Below are 22,359 nucleotides of genomic sequence, written 5' to 3' on the forward strand. Positions count from 1 at the left end.
TTTTCCTTGGACGGGACTCTTATAATCACGCAACCAAACTTATTCCAACCCCCAACTGACGTGGCTTCTAGAATTTTTTAGAAGCACTTAAATCAAATGTTAATTTGGACCAAACGAAACCGATTCCACACGTACACACATACATAACAGTTTAGACTTTAGATAACGAGGAGACCTTTTGTTTGGAAGCATTCTATTGTATTCGTAGCAATATTATCCTTAGAAATGTTTTTTTAACATTATTTTAACTTAAAAAATATAATAATAAAAAAGTTAAAGTTCAATATCATGTTACAAAATGAACTTTTTTTTCTCATGTCATTTAAACTGTAACCTAACTTTTTTTCAAGGTAAAAATAAAATTAAACAAAATACTAAAATTTTACCCTTTTTAAAAAATAATAATAATACCATCCTTAAAACAAAGGCGCCTTAACAGTGGATAGGGAGGTGAGAGAATTACACACGCTTTTCGCAAGGGTCGTGCTTGTTTTTTCTACATACGAAAACTGTTTTTTTATGAGAAATTTTCTAAACGGAAGCTTCTAATTCATTTCCGCGTTGAAAAGCTGTCCTTTATTTATAATGATATAAGATAGTGCGTTTTACTTTTTTTTTATGGACGGACGCGTGTGTTTTGCATTATTTGTTTTTACTTTTTCCTGGAAAGGAGAAAGAGAAAGAATAAGTACAAGAACAAGCAGACGAACCATAATGGGAATGAAAAAGAAGCTGAGCAAAGAGAGTGAGGGGGCTTTTTCTTTGCGCTCACCTAACCCATCCCCATTTCTTCATTGCTTTCATTTCATCGTTATCGCAGTTATTTGATTTTATAGTTATATTCCTTGTCATCTTTCATCAATTGGTCGCCCCCTCTTGTTTGTCCATTTTCTTTGCTTTAGACCTTTCTGGCTCTTACGACCGCCCAACAATTATGTTTAAAAAAAGTATGGACATTGGAAGCAAAAAGAAGACTAACGCTATGCATATGTCTGACTTTTTTTTTTTTTTTTTGGTATAACATGGAGGGTATCTCATTCAACCTCTTCCGGAGTGATTTTGTTCTCGGAATACGGATTAGACTAATCTCCCTTCGAGGACAGAGACACCTGACCCCCAAAGATTTTTCAAGAATTTGCTTGAGACAGAGTTTGAACACCTGACCTAAGCAAATCCTCGGAAGCTCGGTTGACCCAAACATATGTTTGACTTTTATTTGTCTTTTACATAATTTGGATTTTTATTTTATCTCCTCTCAAATTCCTCTATGTAGTAAAATAATGGGATAATTGGAGTTAGCCAGTTAGGAGATGTTAAAAATATATATATAGTTTTCACGGTTCAGTTACATGTGTTTCCGGTCAAATTAGCCTCGAATTTTTGTCAGTTCAAGCAACTCCACTAAAGAACTATATATAAAGAAGAACAATTAATACCTTTATAGCTAAGTTAATTGCTTGTGGTTTACCCGCCTTATTCGAACCACGTATGTATTGAAGTAATATATAAATAGCACAGGAGTTAATCAGTCTAGTTGCATGATGGATATGTTGTGACAAAACATCTCTCTCAGAAATTTATAATATAAGATTGTTTTTTCATGCTGTTCTACTTCTTCTTTTTAATTAACTTTGACTAATTCAAGCTTGTCCTTAAAATTATGCTTTTCCTTTTTACCATTTGTGCATGTCAAACTTAAGAGGTGTCCATCATTATTTCAAAAAAATTGCAGTTAACTTAATCACAACAATTTCCAGTCGCCAACTTGAATCAAGTTCAATTGTGTGTGGTCAGGTTCTACTTCTTTTGAATTTGGACTGATCACACGATATTCTATAGGTTGTGGTGAAGGTCATAAGTTTCCAAGTATCGAAATTAAGTATATAGAAATTTAACAACTCTGAAGATATATATTTTACAGAAAGAGCTCTAGGAATAACTTTCTCACCGGAGGTGTAGCGCATCTCACGTTTACGTTTAACTGGTAAAACTGAAGAGCACTCGAGCAATGCGCATGTAAAAAAATAAAAATAAAAATCAAAGCATCGAATAGCCGCTACTTCAATAGCATTTATGTTGAAGTCAAAACGTCTTAAGTCAATTAGGACATGTGTATTTTTTATGGAAGTCACTTTCAATTCGGAAAGCCATGCATAGACGTTAAAAATTGAAACTCGGGGCTACATAGAGATGTGAAAGTGGATCATAATTCCTATCTGGTTTAATTTAGGTGGATCAACTCGTTTAACAAACTAATTAGGATGAATTGAGCTACCCCGGTTGTTCATTTTTATCTCAACCTATATACTTCGCGAATTAGCTCATGTTGACAGCTTTAGGATTGGATTATTTTAAGGGGAAAACATTTCTACAGTCACTTTATATAAATGGCTGTAGAAACAGCTATAGAAACACTTTTAATTCTGGCGGTAAAAACATTTTTCCCTTATTTTAATTAGGGAAAAGTTTAACAACCCAAAAAAAAAAAAGTGGCTGTAGAAATAGCTATAGAAACACTTTTAATTGTGGCGGTAGAAACATTTTTTCCTTATTTTAATTAGGGAAAAGTTTAACAACCCCCCACCTTAAAGTTTTGATGCTCTAAATCACTTATGCCCTTTTTTTTTTAATTGTTTATCCTTTATGATTTTTTTTCATCCAACTTCATTTTTAATACTGTTCTGAACTTAATTAATCTACCAGTTTTACTTTTCTTAGAAGAAGAAAATAGAAGAAAAAACAAGAGCAAATATATTGAAAACTTAAAAAGTTGTCAAAGAAAATAATTATTTCTTTAAAATAAATTAATCCAAACATGCACTAATTCAGTTATTTAACTAATCAGATTATATTCTTTCTTTTATCAATAAAATCCAATACATATAATATGGATCCCATACATATAATACGGAAAATGCTTGATAACAATAAATTTTTTGCCAAAAAAATTTGGTGTTATTAGCGATTTTATATATTGATAAATAATTCCTCACCACTTTAACTTATTCAATTACTATTTTTAATTTTCGTAAGTTCTAAATAATTATGTCTTTCCTTTGTCGACTACAAAAATCTTTGCACAAAAAATATTTAAAACTAATTTTTTTTATTGTAGTACTAACTTCATTTTAAATTGTCTATTGAATATAATTACATAATGATTAGAAAGAATACACAACTATTATAGAAAATTATAAAACATTTCAAAGCATAGTGAAAGACGTATTTGAAACGCATGAAGAAAAAATCGACCCAGAAGTTTGCGACTAGCTAGTTTGAATGGAAAACGACCTATTATTCTTTTGATGTTTATACCTGCGGCGGCAGCTAACCACCGCTGTACGTTGTATCTGAATTTCAGATTCATTCTTTCAACTTATTATTCTTATTGCTACAAATTTTCTTCCTTATTTTGTAATAATCGCACTATCCTACGCTTAAGAAGATTTTTGAGATACCTAAAGTGTATGGCTTTGAAATTTGTCTAAGTCATAAATAAATTCCAGTTATTAAATGTGTAGTTTTTAAATTACAAGCAATCACCATCACTTTCAAGAACGAAGGAAAGGACAGATGGCATGGCCCCCAAACCAATAAACCATGATATCTTATTTGCTATCCCCGCAAAAAAGTTACAGACTTTACATATGATCCAAAAAATATATAAAAATATATTAAAATATAACTGATAATGACAATTTTAATTATTTGCACTACAGAAAATTATACTTTTTGTGATGGCAAAAATTGTCACTGAAGAATATAAAAATCGTCACAAGAACACTTTTGTGACGATATTTTATTTCGTCAACTTTCGTTACTAATGCTAAAGTCACTGTTAAATTAATGACGATATTTTTTGATGACACTATAAAAGGTATTTATTGTGATAAAAAATTATGTCACGAATATTTGTAAATAATAATGACGCAAATAATTTGTCACAGATATTTATAACATTAATGATGATTTAATTGTCACATTATAATAATATCTATAATGACAAATTATTTGTCACTATTATTTTAGAAATAGTTACCAAATTTTTTGTCACTGTTATAAATTTCTTAAAATGATTTATAATTCTTATTATTCAAATTTATTTGGAATTGTGACATCTATTTTAGTTGTAGACAGAAATGATAGCAATTGTTATTTAAAAAATAAACCTTCAAATAATTAAAATCTAACATTTAAAAATAAATTATCCATTACATATATTTACTTACAACAACTAAAACAAACAAAAAATATTCAACAAAGCTCCCAAATTCAAATACCTATAAATCAATGACAACAAACACCGGAGAATTCTTAAACTAAAAAAAAAAACTAAATGCCTAAAATGATATTAAAACAATCATAACTTCAAGAATTTTGGTCCAGCAAATACAAAAAACAATATATTAATCATAATAAAAAAATCAATAATTCTTTTTAAATGTAATCTAACAATAACATGTCATAGTAGAGATAATAATAAAATTGAATTCTAATAACAAAAAAAACGTACCTTGTTATTAGGAACATCTAAGCCACTAGACAATCCATTGAATGATAATCCTCCCAATAAAGCACTCATTTGACGTTTCATCTCTTTTTCAATGTCTTGGCTTATTTGCTCTTGTTGGTTTTCCATAGCTGCACGTTGACATTGCAAATTTGATTGAAGTTGGACGTTGGCCTCTTCTTGTTTTTTTGTGATCTCAGTTAACTTTTGCACTTCTAACTCTAAATCATTGGCTCGCTTTTCTGCAGCCTCAACTTGAATTTGAATAAGTTGCTTGTGTGTAAACTTTTTTGTTACCGCTGAAGTACCTACACCCAAGGAATGATTTGGTTTTCTTCCCAATACCATTGCAAAGTGTTCTACCAGTGCGATAGGTGCATTTGAAATTTCTTCTTGATATACCTCTCCAGTAACCTGTAATTGCTCCTAAAAGAATAATAATATAAACAAAAAATTTAGGATATTATATTTTTCACTATGGCATATATTTAGTTTTTCAATTCATTATGTTATGCCTTCAATATAAACAATATCCAATTTTAAAATATTTTATTATATAACCATTATCAATATATTGATATTAAATATTTGTGACGAATAATTTTGGACATAAATGTTTCAAATCATTAATGATGAATTATTTGTGACTTGTCACTAATAACAAAAAATGATTGACAAGTTTTATAATTGTCAATATTATGATATAAAATTAATGATAACTTACAATTTTGTTACTATTACTTTTTTTTTGCATCTTTAAAATTTTATATCAATGACGATATGATTATGTGAAAATAGTGTTTTAATTAATAATTTTTATTAGTGACGAATTATTTGTGATAAATATATATTTGTCACTATTAATGAAATTTTAGTTACAAATTATCATTTTGTCACAATTAAAAAAAAATTATAGTGACAAAATAAAATTTGGCCACAAATAATATATTATTAGTGACGAATTATTTGTGATAAATATATATTTGTCACTATTAATGAAATTATAGTGACAATTTATCATTTTGTCATAATTAAAAATACTTATAGTGACAAAATAAAATTTGGTCACAACTAATATATTATTAGTGACCAATTGTATATTCATCACTAAATTTTTGTCACAAATAATCATATTTCTTGTAGTGTTGTTTATATTTATTTTATTTGAATTATAAGCATATCTTTTCTAATATAATCATTTTCATCGTAAAAGAATGATGTAACGGTAAAACATTGTTATTTAATAAAAAATTTACAATGGTTATACATTATAAATTGAAATATTTTAATATTAAATTCAGAAGATACATCTTTTTTTATACTTAGCATAATTAATAATTGTTGTGACTTCAGCAAATGTAACAGTCGTACAAGTAATAAAGTAATAAATAGTAGGTTGTCATTTTCACGAGGATTGATGTACCAAGCACTAACTTATCTACGCAACCAAAGTTGGATCGATCTTTAAGGTTTTCTTGAGAATATGATTTAAATTGTAAAAATAGAATTTTAAAAATAATATTTTTAGTTTTCAAAATTAAGAACCAAGAAAAATAATCAAGAACTAAGACCACAAACAAGAACGATTTGAAATTAATTAATGACAAGCGTAGTTAGGGATTCAATTTCCCCAACGTTTTTCTGACAGTTATACCCTTTTATGCAATCAATATTCAATATCAAGTTATTGACGGCTCTTTCTTGATCAACTAGACCCTCAATCCCTTGGTGATTTAATATTTTACTTTATTCAAAACCCTAATCCCTTAGTGGTTTTCCCTAGAGCAAGCATTAAGAGCAAGAATCATAAAGTTATAGAATTTTTAAGCCTATGCCTAGATCGTACAAATTCTAGCAATTAATCAATGGGAATCTATAATGCAATATTCCTATTGTCATGCAAGATTCATGTGTTCATCTATAAGTTAACAATTCATAAACAAAACTAGTCGCAGGAAAACAGATTAATTGCATAACATTTAATCATGAATATTGATTACAAGAAAGAATAAAACAGTGTTAGGAACCAATTGGTTCCATCTCACCCTAACTAAATAAAGAAACCTAGTCTAACATGTTTATAGAAACAAGAACAATATATGAAAGAAAACTAAAGAAAAACATAGAAAACTTAAGTCGTTGATCTCCACGGTAAAGCTTTGATCTCCTCCTCCGCTCCTCAAATCTGGAGCAAAGCTTTTCTGCCTCCTAGGTTGCAGCTATTCGTGCCAGAATGATTGAAAATAACCCTAGACATCCCTTTTAACGAAAAAGGTCCGTGGGTCTTTCTGGTTTCGAATTGCTCGCTATAGCGAGTTATTTCTAGCAAGATGAATATGAAAAATAGTGTTGCTTGCTATATGCTCGCTATAGCGAGTTTATTCAACGAGTTAATGTGTTGGTTTCTTATTTTATGCATTTCTTGGGTTGTACTTGTCTAATTGTTGTGAACTTGGTCTCGTTAGAAAAATAAAAGATAGAGATCTACAACTTCTATGAGAAACGAGATCCAAACCCATCATCTTGGATAATAAAATTTGGCCAGAAGATGGCTATATGAAGATTTTCACTAAATAATTATTTTTCCTTTATCGTTTTAAGTTCTTATAGCTTACTCCTTACTCTAATGCTCAAATTTAACAATTTAAACCTGAAACCAATATATTTTTAAGTAAGAATCACGTTCAAACATTAAAACCCTCAATTCTTTTGCATTTAATTATATGAACTTTGTTCTTGACCAATTTTATCATTATTCAACCTATTTTTGGTCTTATAAACATAATGTGTTTGGCACTTATCAATAATTATTTTGGGAGAATATTTTGTATATTTATCATTACAAAGGGGTTTTATATAGGTAATATAAGAAATATCTACAACTATAAAAATAAGACAAAGATGCAGAAATAATCATATATATTTATTCTAACATGATGCTTATGCCTAATATGATGGAATGTGATTATCATATTCTTATTCTGATCTCAGGATTCCTAAAATAGAGCATAAAAGCAAAAATATGTCTAAATTGAAAATTATAAAAAAAAAAAAAAAATCTTGCCTAATGTTTTACTAAAAAAATGCTCACAAAACATGACTGGAAAAATATTTCAAGGATGGTGGGTACATTGAAGAGATGAACATTGATGAAAGGAAAATCAACAAAATGGCTAAAATGGTCATGTATTCAAAGAGTTAGTTGAAATATTGTTTGACCAAAAAAATGGCTAAAATGATCACTCGAATATCACAGAAATGTCCTAATAAGAAAATGTCTATGTCAAGAACTAAAACCTCTCTTTCAAGTTCATTAAGAACAACATTTGAAAGCTTCGAACCAAAAGAAAACTCACGAAACCTAACTAAAATATGATTGGGTCTAACATCAACGGACCCAAGCAACAACTGCGACAAATATCTCTCTCAATGTGATAGGCTAGCATTGGAAAAGAACCTTATAAAATAGGCAACAATTGGAACAAATGGGACATTAGGAAAATGTGACACAAAGTTTCGGATTTTGAATAATAAAAAAGTGATGAATAGGTCACGGAGGATAATACTAATGTACATTAAAAATTCTATAGAATTGATATTGATTTCATTATTGGATATGCATCTACATATAAAAGCGTGAATACAAATTGTAACCACAATTTTAATCTAATCTAAACAACTAAGAAACTAATCGATAAAAGGATGGAAACAATAGTTAGTTATGTGATTCAAATATTATCATTATCATTATCTTCAATACTCCTCTTCAACAATAAGTAAATAAACAAATAAATAATCAATTAGGGTTCATCCCTGAATCCATTATCAAGCCATAGGATGACAATTCTGACGAGGAATATGTTTGTATTATTTGCAATTCAATGATCAATGGCTAGATTCACAACACCATAAACCCTCAACTTTAAACGTTCAACTAATATTTTGAAGGGTTTAGTGTGTGTCTGTTTAAAATATATAAGCTTATGTCTTTTTACCTCTGATAACCATGTGCTTCAGAGAGTACATAATTATAATATGAAAGTTACTTTTTGTTTCTCTTTCTCTCTACGTTAGCCGACAAGTTTATGAAAAAAAATAACTTTAATATTATAATTATGTATTCTCAGAGTACATAATTATAAAGGGATAAAAGGATAAAAGCTTATATCATTTAAAAGGACAAATGATTTTTCCTATTTTGAAATAACAAAATAACTTAAGGACAATATGAAAATGTTTCATGTCATATCAATATAAGACTAGCTTGAATTATTAAAAAAAAGAAATATAAAACTAGCTTGTTTTCAATAAACAAGGCCTGTGAAATGACAATAGGCCAAACTAGCATATCATTTATGTAGTTCATGGGCTAGTTTATTGGAGCCATGACTTAATAAGCTTGGTGATATCTACTTAAAAATTTCAAGATAGAGAATGACGCAACTACTGTTATTTTGAAAACTATTATTAAATTTGTTGGTTCAAATAATGATCAACACGTCAACTATTCGTGTAATAGAATATAAATTGTTTCCCTTAAGTATAGTATTTCGATAATAGTGATTTATTTAGACAAAGATGTCAATATACTTTGGGAAGGGAGATAAGTTTTAATTGTGACTAAATTTCGACTCAGAATTTGTCCCATAGTCAGTTTAAAGAGTTGAAGCTTGTGCAGATATTCAGAGCCGGCTCGTCTCAAAGAGGTAATTAAGGTTGATATAAAAAAAAATATGTCGAAAGCACATACAAAAGTGGCTAAACGAAAAGTTGAGATTGATAAAAGAAAAACTCTTCAATTCCCAATTATATTGATCAAAATAACAAAATATTTGATTCCTTCAACAAGGGTCTTAATCTTAAGCACTCTTTCATAAAACCAATTACAAAACAATTTAAAATTTAAGATCCTACAAATAAGTAAAATTTCTAAAGAAAAGAATATAATGCTAGTTACCTCCTAAAAATAACACTACAACAAAAACGCTTTTTGGCCACGTCGAAAACCGTGGCAAATGATGATATAAACCGTGGCTAAAAGAATTGTCCACTGTTTGAAAAACCGTGGCTAGATTGGGCGTTGCATTATTTCAGCTACGACTATTTTTCCGCTTAGCAATGACTTTCGGGATCGTGGTAACATTTTGTTAGCCACATGTTTATATTAATTTACTACGTTTCTAACCGTGGCTAACAGTGTACATTATATTAAAAAAAAAACCTCTCTTCTTACTGATCTTTCATCCCCACCTTCCCTTTCATTTTAATTTACTTCCAACTCTTACTATAAAAAATAGTATGAGAACACTAGATACATTGCATTTTCATTTACATTCATTGTCCTTCACACTTTACATTTCTTTCACCAGTAAAAATAAAAATAAATGTGTACATTCATTAAAATTATGGTACTTTGCAATTTAAAGCACTAGATACAGAGAGACGAATGATATTAGATGTGAGAGGATGATGCACCTGAACTTACCACTTCTAGTCACAATATCAAGAAAGGACTATGGCATCATACTTTGAATCCAACTTGATGCTAGCCCAAGACTAAAATTTAAGGGGGTTTGGAACAGACAAATAACACGTGGGTCCCAGCAATATTAGGTGAGGCCTTGATGGGACCACTGGATGGTGCACCCTGTGCCTGAAGGTTTGTCTATGAAGGAGGATTAATTTCGGGATGCTAAAGGTGTCTGATGGTTGTGACTGGTATATTGCTGATGCCAGTGAAATGGGCATGATGCAAAGTTCCTTTGATTGATGAAAAATGCATGGTAGCCCCAAAATTTACTTCAATTAGCTTAGTACCTGCCTTTCTGTGCCATCATTTGAGCACTTCTCCCAAGCTGGTTGGTTTCTTCCACCCTCACTTCCTTCTTCCAGATCAATACTAAATTTGATTGTTGGGAAAGAAAAACTTAATTATGTCAACTACACATTAGTTAGAATAATTACCTTAACTGATGACAATGGGATGTCAGTCACTAGTGGTGCCACTGCACCAGCTCCTCCCAATCTACTCATGCTCAAAACCTAAAAGATAAGTGAATTAATAGTCTTGGAAGTCTTTTGCACTAGTAGTATTATATTGCTGACAAATTTAAATTTGGATCGTATGAAAAGCCTTGGTTTCACTTTCATATTCAAACAACAATATGTACTCCCTTAGATGTTTATAGAAATCAACGAAATTGCTACCATGTTTGCAGAAATTGGTTTTAGTATTCACAAATACTAAATATTAGACATTTTATTAAGTCCACGCTGAAGACCCATGGATACTATTGGGTAGTTAAAGTAGCTACAATGCTGTTATCAAAAAAAAAAAAAAGTAGCTGCAATGCAAAATAGCGTGCAAATGCTACCATTGGAATGTATTTAGATATTCACTAGTCTTTAGGAATAAAATTCATTGGCCAACGGGTCCTCATCCAAAATGGCACTTGGTGTTCATGACCACGAGTTGAATCCTAACTAAACGATGATTGTGAGGGGCGAGGGGTGAAAGGCATAGGCTAACAGGTTTAACAAAATAAACCACAAATCCCATTAAAAACTATCATTGATTATAAATTGAGACGTAATAAGGATACATACCAAAAAAAAATAAATGTGAAATCTATGAGGATCACAAGAGAATTAACCTTCACTTGAAGGTCATAAAATACTAAAGACTCCAAGTAAATCATAAAAATATTTGGTATCTTGGTAATCCGTAAATTTATATCATACTTCAAACACTTTAAATTCCATGTACACACAATCAGAACATGCGCAAATGTTTTCCTCTTTTGTTTTTAACCCCTTTGAGAGAAAGGTTTCCCTTGATTAATTATATTGTAATAAACAAACAAATATTAACTGTCAAACAGAAAACAAGTGTTATATTTAAAAGCACAAACTCGATCCAAAACTGATTTGAGCATTCAACAGGTCCATAAGTAGTCACAACTTTCTAAACTCAAACACAATAAGTCAGCATTAAATCATTCTTCAAGTGGATATATATATATAATCAAATTACTTGTATATAGAGCCCATAGTCACATCAAATTGAAGCATTATATTTCAAGAAAACCTTTACATGCCAATACACCCTAATTCTTAAGAACCTAATGTTCATGATGGAGCCACATAAAATTTTGACATCCAATTACCGCATTCACATTAAGAAAGATAGACGCGACCAGTGTTAGTATAGAACTTAGATGGTAATTAGACTCTAATCAAGTATGTAATGAACAATATCTACCAAGATTCCATTGATTTAATTAAAAAAACGATAAATTAGTTAAACAATGAGGGTTATAATAATAGATACATCTTTTCAAATGTTAACCTCTGTATCTTTTCTAAATTCAAGGTAAACATGAAAGAAATCCATTACTTGCCCAAGGACAAATTCCACAAGTCCTATAGACAGTTGTAAAATTGCATATAGAAATAAAATGACATGTAAGAGAAGTCATGTACCTTGTTGACACTAGGAACCAGTTATTGCAAAGCCCGGATTCTTTTAGCTATTCTTTCTCTGCGCAACTGTTATTCAACAAAATATGCCAAGCCAATCAATTTCAGGGTTCAGACCAAAAAAAAGAAAAAGAAAAAATCTTGACAAGCTCAAAACATGTTCCTAAACATTTCTTTTTCCCCTCCTTCCCTTTCTTGCCATGTCAACCATCGAACCAAATACAAAAATGGGATTCACTAAACAACATCATCACTTTACTTCATCCCCCACAGAAACTACAATTTAACTTATAAAAAATATATAATGTGAAAATTAAAAACCGACTTTTGTGTGCGATCTCAGGTTTGACTTCTACTTATATATTTTGTTGGCCCTTCTATATGGTCCATATATTGAATTGAGAACTAAGGATGCAGCGAGGGAAGTTAACATGTTAAATAGCTTTAAGAAGAAACCTAATGATATATAATGTGAAAAACCGAATACAGGACAGAATATACTCATTCAATTACTCTTTTTATTCACCATTACAGGTACAATACTAGTCCCATAAAAAGAACTAAGTAGTAAAAAATAACAATTAAAGAAATTCTTTTATGAGAAAACTACACGCACCACATAGAGTTTGTGCAGAAACTACCCTCCAGCTCAACATTATGTGAATATGCCATCTCATTTCACCTGAAGCACAGAAGAAAAAGTCAATATTGACATATCAAGTTAAACTTGGACTTGCTATAATCTTTTGGATAGTCAGAAGTGTAAACCTAAACAAATTATATGAAACAATTTACACTGACAGTGTAACCAAATTCAATGCAAAGACTTAGAATCCAAATAGCTTGTAATTATAAAATGCTGCTTTGTCACCAGAAATTCTTAACGCAACCGCTTGGGCTCCTGGTCTCTCTCCATCAGGTTTTGGTTCTAAATTCTATACCATTAAATTCACAAAAAGCCAAAAACACAAATAATCATGAGAAACAATGTAGCATTTGACTTTTATTTTGATTAATGTTATTTTAAGGTAGATAGTACACAAATCGAGATAATGATGTTAGCAGCCACGAAGCAATCTGATTCAACAATCAATGTAGCACTATCAACAGTGCCATATTTTTATGCAGTACCACCAAAGGTCAAGTTTGGCATGTTCCCTAGTGCCCCATATAATGTAATAAAAGGCATTGTCCTCTCAATTTTGATTTTCTCATTATAATTTGCACCTCCAATGTAGACAATGACACGCTTGGTGTTCCCAGTATGGATGTAGTTAATGGCATAATTGATGGTCTTGAAATCCCTGCATTATATGTCCAAATTCAATTCATTAACACTAACACCCAAAACATAAGCAAAAATAAATAACACACTCCATATCAATAAAAAATAAAAAACCAAGAACCGTAAAAGAAAATAAAATTAGCCTTGAGTCCATAGGGACATGCCTTTTCAAATAATACATAACGGTCAAAATTCACAATTTGAAATTTTGTAACATAATTATTGAAACCCTAGATCTAGAACAATTCAATAGCAAGGGCACAAAATTTAGCCCTAGATTCTGCTTATATCAGGGATTAGCGAACCTCAAATTAGGAAACAACTCGTAAAAGAGAAAATGGAGAACAGAGTACAGGAACCAATCTTCAACGAAGGATAGAGGAGGAAGATGTACCAGATAAAGCAACACTGAATCACCAAAATGAAGGTGGTTAAAGTAATGCACTCTGAATCGACAAATAAGCTTTAAGGGTTAAAAGCAATGCCTCCTTTCTTTTTTGTTGTGAACTTTGTTGTGAGAGTCGGTGTGATATGGGATAATTACCACCATTTTATATTATCAATTTTTCTCAATTCTGAACCGATCTTTTTTGTTGTGGTTAAATTATGGTGCCTATGATTTTTCTCAATTTTAACGCAATCTAATAACTCTGGTTAAATTGCCGTGGTTAAACACCGCATTTCTCGTAGTGTAAATAAATTTTATAAAAATAAAAATAATTATTTATAATCAAATCATTCAAAACACATCTTGAATCTTAGATATCAAATCACGCTAAATATGTTGTTCCATTTGGATTTGGATTAGCTTGTAATCGGTTAGATTTCATATGGTTGTTTCATTGAACAAGCAAGTCCTACTTAATGGGCCATTGTTTTGTTTTACTTCAAACTTCTTGAATCAATTCGTTAGTTGGTTGGGTCATGTGTGTGAACATCCAATTTTGTCCTAAATATTTAAAAAAAAAATCTAAATTGTGAACCTTTATTTTCTTAAAATAAAATAAAAAAAAAGATTTTAAAAAAGAAAAATTAAACAACAAAATATTGCTTTTTATAATTTGTAATTAGCTGTTATTAAAATAAAAATAAAATAAAAAAGAAAGCAAAAAGAAAACTAAGGTAACTAGATGACAACGTACATGCAAAGTCCAATACATATTGAGGTAAGTAGACAGGAGGGGTAAATAGAAAACAACAAGGAGAACTCCACAATCTTCTTCCATTAGGATTCCACAACCTCCCTCACGGTGGAAAATCAGAAAACTCAAGGTGATCAGACCCCAAGTTTCTTTGAACCAAAATATCCACAGATCCCAAAAACATAAACAATCAAAACCAACATAGAAAAGTCATACACCACTACAGTGGTAGCCACCAACCAAAGTTATTCTGGTCGCTGCCTCCAGCGCCACTGATCACCGTCGACCGTCACTGCTCACTGTCGCCTAAAGCTCCACCAACCAAAGCCACACCATTGGTCACTGTTCGTCACCACTGGCAAGCATAGTTGGTCGCTAGGCTTCGGAGCACCCTTGTACTACACAACACCATCGATCCAGATCGTGAGCTTGGAGAGGGTATGTACTGCCCAAGGATCTTACCTTTGTGTAGGTGTGTTCATATACAACTCATTAGATTTTATCTTTTTTTGTACCCGTGTCCTTATTCAAGTTTCAAGTCATCACACGTTTTATTCTTTTTCTTCTTCTTCTAAACTTATCTCTTCTTGAACCAAAAAGGTGCAGTTATGATATGGCCATCGTTCCTATTTATTTTTATTTGACTAGTAGAAGTGAACTTGTCATGAAGCTTATGAAGCTTACTATTGACTGATTAGACTAGTCATCCAACATTTAAAAAAAAAAAAAGTTAGAAATATGATCTGATGCTTTATTTTTATTTTTTATTTTTTTAAATAGTGCATAAGGACATCTTGCTGCTTTATAAAATACAGTGCACATGCCATTAGAAAGAAATAGGTTACGTCTTTCAAAATTATTTGTTTAGTTTTAATATGTTGTTAATTAATTTGGAGACTTTTTTTTGGATAATCTAATTTGGAGACTTTATATAGGAGTACAGGTCTGATTAGGTAGCCTTTCCTCTTGATGTTAAAACAAATAATAAAAAAAATAAAAAAACAAAATAACCAAATAACCAAATTGTCCGTGTTTCTTCATATTTCATATTCATATCACTAAACGGTTACCTTTTTGTGTTGGGTATATATTTATCTATTTGTTGATGAAATATAATTAAATATTCCTAAAATTACAAAAATAAAATAAAAAATAGTGGTTACATTATCGTCTCTTATGTTTCTTTTATTATTATTACTTGTTTGTTTATGTTATGATATACATTATATACAACATTAATAAAAAAATATAAAATACAAAATAAAAAAAAAGATAAAAACATGAAAATAAATCAATAGAGCCTTATTTTAAATCCACCCAATGACTTTCAACTTTGATATATATGGTCATCCATTCTCAGGGGATAATTTAACCGTGACGGTTTGTTAATCCCGTAATCTTTTGAATCATTTTAACCGTGACGGCTTGGTGATTCAAAGTTTATTATAATATTAATAATAAAAAATAATAACGTCAAATCTAGTTTTAAAAGGATTAGCTGAGTTGGGACAACGTGTTAATCCCATAATCTTTTGAATCATTTTAGTCGCGACGGCTTGATAATTCAAAATTTATTATAAAATTTATACTAATAAAAATAAAAAATTATTGAAATCAATACAAATCATCAAAGCCTAAACTTTCCAATGATTTTCTTTAAAATTATTTTTAAAAATAAATAAATTCAATCAACACACAAGTATTTTCTTAAGAACGACGTAGCTTTGAATTCCTCACTGCACCTGAGGATACGTCGGAGCGGAACTCTTTCCGTCAAGCAAAAATAAAGTTTAATAAATTATTTCTCTTCTTAATCATATTTATATTTTTATGGGAAAAGTAAATATTTTTAAAAGCTATTAATAATTCGCACAATTAATTCAAGGTAACCGTTTTGCAACGGATGTGTCAGGGGTGCAGTGGGATTAAGTTTCCACCCTTCCCTGCGCATAATTAGACTCCCGAACCTTTGATCTATAATTTTAAAGACTAGTTTGCAATAAAATAATTTTCCAATTTTTCCAAGTAAATAAAATTGGTGGCGACTTCATTGTTTTTATTTTCTAAATTTTGGGTTGTTACAATGTGCAATGAGTCAACTATAAATGTATCACTAAGGTATAGACATATGTTCAATATGAGAGTCATCGTGAGTGTGTCTCAGGTAGAGACTGAGAAATAAGGAGAAAGTGTTAAGAAGTGTAATTGGTGCGTGAGAGGTCCCTCCTTAAAAGGAATTGGGGGGTATTTATAGGTGGAAATGGTTATCCAATCATGAGAGAGAATAAGCCATAACTCATTGCATCCTTAGAGGCCCCACTACGAGTGAGGCAAGCATCCTAATTTGATGCATGAGATGCGGTTAAAGGGAGAGATTCGTTGTGAAATTGTCATTTTGTTTCACTCGGGATGTAGGAGTATGACCCCCTTAAAAAGGCCTTAGATTCAATGGATTGGACCCATATGATCAGTCCGGAACAAAGCGCAAATAATTTTGATTTGTCTTACACAACCTTTTTGATATTTTTGCAAATTAAAAAATGACAAATTTATCATCAACTATGACAATTTGATTATTGTTTTTTTTCTTTCCTTAATTGTATGAAGAATTCAAATATTTGATCATTCAAGTTGGATAAGTAATATCTTGCATAGTCATAATTGCAAGAATGCTAATTTTATTCACAAAATATTATTATTCATGTGTTATGATTGTAATTTTGTTTTAGGCGATCAATTACCATATCCTGCTATTTTTTATTTTCGAAAGATTCAAAATTCTAGAAATTAGGTGAAATTTAAGTTTTATTAGACAAAAAAAATTTGAGCGAAGAAAAAAACAATTATCAAATAATGATTTTGAAGGATCGCACCAGAAAAATTAGAATTAATTATTATTTGATTGCAAAATATTAATATTAATTTTAAAATAATAATTATTATGTTATTTATTATATTAATTATCAATTACTAATTGTTAAAAAAAATTTATTTTCAAATATTGGAATCTATGAAAAAAAGAAAAAAAAAGAAAAATTATTAAAAATAAACTTAATATTTTTGAATCTATAATATTTTTGAAAATATTGCACCAAATAAATAATAATTATTAATGATTTTAATTATTATTTGACACCAAGAATTTAATAATAATTTTCAAGATAAGAGTAATTGTGTCATTTTTTATTATTAGACATTAATAATTAGGGGAAAGATATACTTACCACCAAAAAAGTTTACAACATTTACAACCACCTAATCACTGTTGATTTCCGTCAATCTAACGGTTATAATTTATTAGAAATTATTGGGCGCATTTATTAATTAATTATTAATTTCAATAAATTATAACCGTTAAATTGGCGAAACGGTGATTAGGTTGGTTGTAAAGGTTGTAAACTTTTTTGGTGGTAAGTATATCTTTTCTCTAATTATTATTTATAATATTAATTAATATTTAATAGGATAAGTGAGGACAAAGGACTATTGGTCATCTCGCTGAGCAATGTAGGGAAACCAGTCCTGCTGGGTTAGTCGGATGTTTCGGGTATTTCGATGAATTTTTTTTCAAACAAATATATTGGTCAAAAAGCTTGATTATTTGTATGTAACATGATATCGTGTTGATTATTCAATATTAAAAGTTTAAAATTGCAAAAAAGAAAAAAGAAAAAGAAAACTAATGAATATCTTAATGTAAGAATTGATTTCCCATTATGAAAAACGGTTGCTGATTTTTTTTTTTTGGGTACATAACTTTGCTAATTACTTTAGTATACATAACTTGTACATAATTAACGTACATAACAGTCTCTCGACTTTGGGATGTTTGCTTCACTTTGACGCTGAGATGTGGCTGAAGCCGTGCAGATAATACCTCGTGTCAAGGGTTCATTTGGGTTAGCCAATAAAGGTCTGAATCAGACCATTTTTTAACTAACTACATGTAAATTGAATCAATATGGCCCAACTCCAAAGGGAACCCAATCCGCACATGGACGGGCTATGCAACTTGATAGATCATGGGTCCGAGGAGAAGTAAGAGTAAGTGGTAACGAGAACAGCTTTAAAAAAAAAAATTGTTATTTCGAGTATATTCGGGTTATTATAATTAAGTAAAGATCTTTTACTTTCAGTATAAGATTAAAAAATTTCACTTTCCATCTAAGTCATTGATTTTCATCTATTTAATGATTGTAATTTATTGAGTTATACTAAGTAATTAATTATTAATTTTAAATAAATTAAAATTATTCTATCGATGAAAATCAACAACTAAGATGATCTTTTACTGGAATAGAAAAATCCCTCATTATAGTTACATTATTTGAATAGATTTTTTCGAAATGAAAACTTTAATTGTCTAATTTATTATTCTTGTGATAGCGGGCTATTTATTTTATAATCATTTGCATTCTGTAATAGATAAAATATTTGAAATAAAATTATGAATAAGATAACTCTATCCATTAAATAAGATAACAAATTTGAATTATAATCATCTGATTTATGACTCAAAGTCCATCCCAAATGATGGGATGCGAGAGTCTTGGCACGCAGTCAGAAGCAAGTTATTCCCTCAGACTCAGTCATGGAAGGTTCATTGGGGCGATGGGAAGTGCGTTTATGCGTTGCAATTGGTGACCTATAATATGGTGCCAGTCTATAGAATTTTATAACCATTTGTTTGAGAACATTTGACACATATATGGAGGGAGAAAAAACTTTTTACAGAGATGGCATTTTGAGCTGATAACAGGTAATTAGAGAATATATTGTAATATCAATGTATTTTTGTTTTCTCTTCATAATTTGCTCTTCCGAAAATGGCCCACAAATGTGTGTGGATTTGCAATTTCTTTCTCCTATTGTTTCCTATGCATACTCACTGGTAGCTAATGACGCCTGCATTTAAGTCTTAATCAAGAATAGTTCAAGAACGAATTTCAGCTACATATCGTTCATCCTAGCTTCCAATTTTTCACCGTAAAAGTTGCTCAAACGATTGGTGTTTAACAACCTCTACAATTTCTGTTTTGCTACTCAGTGTGAAAAGTGGAAACCGCAAGTCCCATATTAAAGTCAAAGCACATTCCATTCCCGCAAAGCTTTCTGTCGCTGAAAAATAAATGGAACATGAGCCATGACAGGCTAGAAAGTACAATCAGTCAAAGACACAAAGTTGCCAGCACCGAAATATTCCCAATCAATGATATGAACAAGACAAAGTTTGGCTTCAAAGTCGAAATTTCCAGCTTCACAATGTTGTCTTTCACGAAAGAAATAGGTATCGATCCCACCCAGCCCATGTTAGAAAGCAAGCTATATCCCTCAAGCAAGTCAATCCTTTGTCAGAGTTACAAGGTTGTTCAATATTCTTCTTTCCTTGGCCTTGCGTTTGAATAAAAGTAGCAAGCCCAAGGAGAAAGAAAAACAATGAAAATACCAAAAAGGAGCAGAACTGGATTCAAATGCGGTAGAACATCTTTTTAACTAATTTTTTTTTTTTTCTCACAACACAAAACAAAACAAATATACTAGTAGCATATTATATTTGATATAGATCTACCTTAGCTCAAATAATGGACAAGTACAGAACAAAAGAGCTACCGACAGCCCCAAATATAAAAAATAACTAACTACTTTGGTTTCGCGAAACAATCAGGTGGTTAAACTAAGGTCCACGGTCGGTCCGGTTCGGTGGGACATCGCTGTCGTTTACATCACACGGAGATACTACGAGGTTGTATGGTTAACTTTGGCAACCATGGTTTAGTTTCCGAGTTAATCCCGAATTAACAATCATCACCCATTCATCATCATCATCATCATCATTCAATATGAACGTTGACGCACAGCACAAGCAACAACCTGAGCCCACTGCTTCAGCCTTGTCTTCACCGTTTGGGGATTATCACCTGCATATACAAATACAATCCCAAAGAAAAGAATAAGTATTAAATTAGCACCATTAAACCTAACAAAAAAGTAATTAACGGATAGATCTAATTAATTAAAGTTAATTAAGACATAAATTGAAGTAAGAATCTTCTTAATTACCACTGCTGTAGATGGTGGTGTGGGGACTGCCGTGTGGAGAAGAAGTGCTGTCGCAGTCAGACGCGGCGGCGGAGGAAGACGGCGTCGTTGCTGTGGCGGGCTTGGGGGCGAGGGAGTCATTGTAGCTCTTATTGACGGCGTAGTAGAGACCGAGAGCCGGTAGGGCATCGGAGAGACGCTGATCGAGCTCAACCTCAGGTGAAGATTCGAATCCGAAGCCCAATTCAATGCAAGCCTTGAGTTCGTCCACGTCCTCATCCGTCACGCTCTTGCTGCGACGGTTCTTCCAGTTACCTTTGCGGCGGAGCCACGCCTCGTCGCGATATAGATCCGGCGACCACGATCGCTGCTTGTAAAGAGGCGCCGCCGACGCGGTTTTCAGCAGCGGTGGACGACGGAGCAGAAACTCCGGCGGCGGCTCAGGATCGTGGTAGTCGTTGGTGTCAGACATGGGTGATGAACACAGCCCCTTGTTGTTGTAGTTGTTGTTGTTGTTGTGCGGAGGTCGAGGGACCTCGCACGATGAATTAGAGAACGCTATGGCTTATTAGGTTTTTCTTTTCTTTCGGCGATTTTTGAATGTGAAAGGACAACACTCCCTTTAAGGCTGTGTTTGTATCATGTCTTCTCTGTGCTGAGCTGGTAGATCACCATGACCTCTATTTCATTGGTCCACGTCATCATTACCTGTCTTCATTATTTTCCTTCTCTCTTTGATTTTCCTTGCAATTGCATTTATTATCTTATTATCTCGTTTCCCTGTTTGCTTGGCCCAGAAATATCCTATATATTTATGGGTTCGTCGTTTCTCCTTTCGCGCTGTTGATGAGAAAAGTTGTAGCAAATTATTAACATTAGGACACAGGGTCGTATCTTGGCCTAAAAAAAAACACATCAGAATTCGGACGCGATAAAAATAAATGTTACTGCACTTTTTCCCATCTGCAGTGATAGAAGAAGTATATAACCCTATATTTATTTATTAAACGAGATTCACAAAATACATATTAAAAAATACCGTTGTTAATATAATTTGATTTCCCTTTATAGGCCAATCAACGAGCCTGAGTCTTGCTGACATATGTAAACATAATTGCATTTAGTATATTAATTACCTTGCCCGCAGGGAGTATAACCTAGCTTGCTAGCTAATTGCTTCTTGCTTAAGGAATTAGTTACTAAACTATACGCTCGGGATATTGTGTATAATTGATCGAGATATTTATGAGGATTATACATGACGTTAGCTGGATTACTTACTGATTATTTTTTTAATTACGTATTAGAGAATGAGCTTCGCATTTACGATACATATCTTGTTTGACGGATACATTACCTTGAAAGCAATCTCTCCGGTTATAAGTATACGAAATTTCCAATTAACTACGATTCCAATGATTATAATAACAATCATAATTATTTTTTATATTTGGTATCTTGTAATAACTAATAAGGTATTATTTAGGTGCGTCAGCCACTGATAAACTTAGTAAGGATCTTGTGTATTACGTCAATATTTTTTCATACAGGTAAAATTATTAAAAATATAGATCGAAAGAGAAAAAAATATTAAAAATTGTAAACAATATATATGTAATTAATTTAATTAGAATTTTAAAAGTATAAATTATATAACAGTTGAAATTACATAAAATATGCATAATTAATTTAAAAATTTTGAATTGTAAATTCAAATGAAAATAAGTCTAATATAATATCATGTATTATTTCATACGAAAAAGTATACTAAAAGATTTGACCATATATGTTAATTAGCTAAAAGTACGGGACATTTTACCTTCATTTGATTGTTAATTTCAACCCTGAAAGGAACTTATTAATTATATATACAATCAGGTCTGCAGTGGGATTTTATTTATTTA

General features: G+C 31.2%; 1 protein-coding gene across 1 annotated transcript; it reads right to left on the reverse strand.

Annotated features, from left to right (window-relative positions):
• Window positions 1-19,888: 19,888 nt before the first annotated feature.
• Window positions 19,889-21,051, reverse strand: LOC133288023 (uncharacterized). Its single transcript, XM_061485717.1, has 2 exons — window positions 20,477-21,051; window positions 19,889-20,334 (listed from the first exon to the last, which is right to left on the reverse strand). The coding sequence occupies exons 1-2, from the start codon at window positions 20,925-20,927 to the stop codon at window positions 20,252-20,254; spliced, it is 534 nt and encodes a 177-aa protein (XP_061341701.1). The 5' UTR covers window positions 20,928-21,051; the 3' UTR covers window positions 19,889-20,251.
• Window positions 21,052-22,359: the final 1,308 nt, after the last annotated feature.

The sequence above is a fragment of the Gastrolobium bilobum genome, unplaced genomic scaffold (genome assembly GCF_033153095.1).
Source record: "Gastrolobium bilobum isolate Gb01-03AN ecotype WA unplaced genomic scaffold, APGP_CSIRO_Gbil_v1 utg2810, whole genome shotgun sequence".
NCBI classification, from domain to species: Eukaryota; Viridiplantae; Streptophyta; class Magnoliopsida; order Fabales; family Fabaceae; genus Gastrolobium; species Gastrolobium bilobum.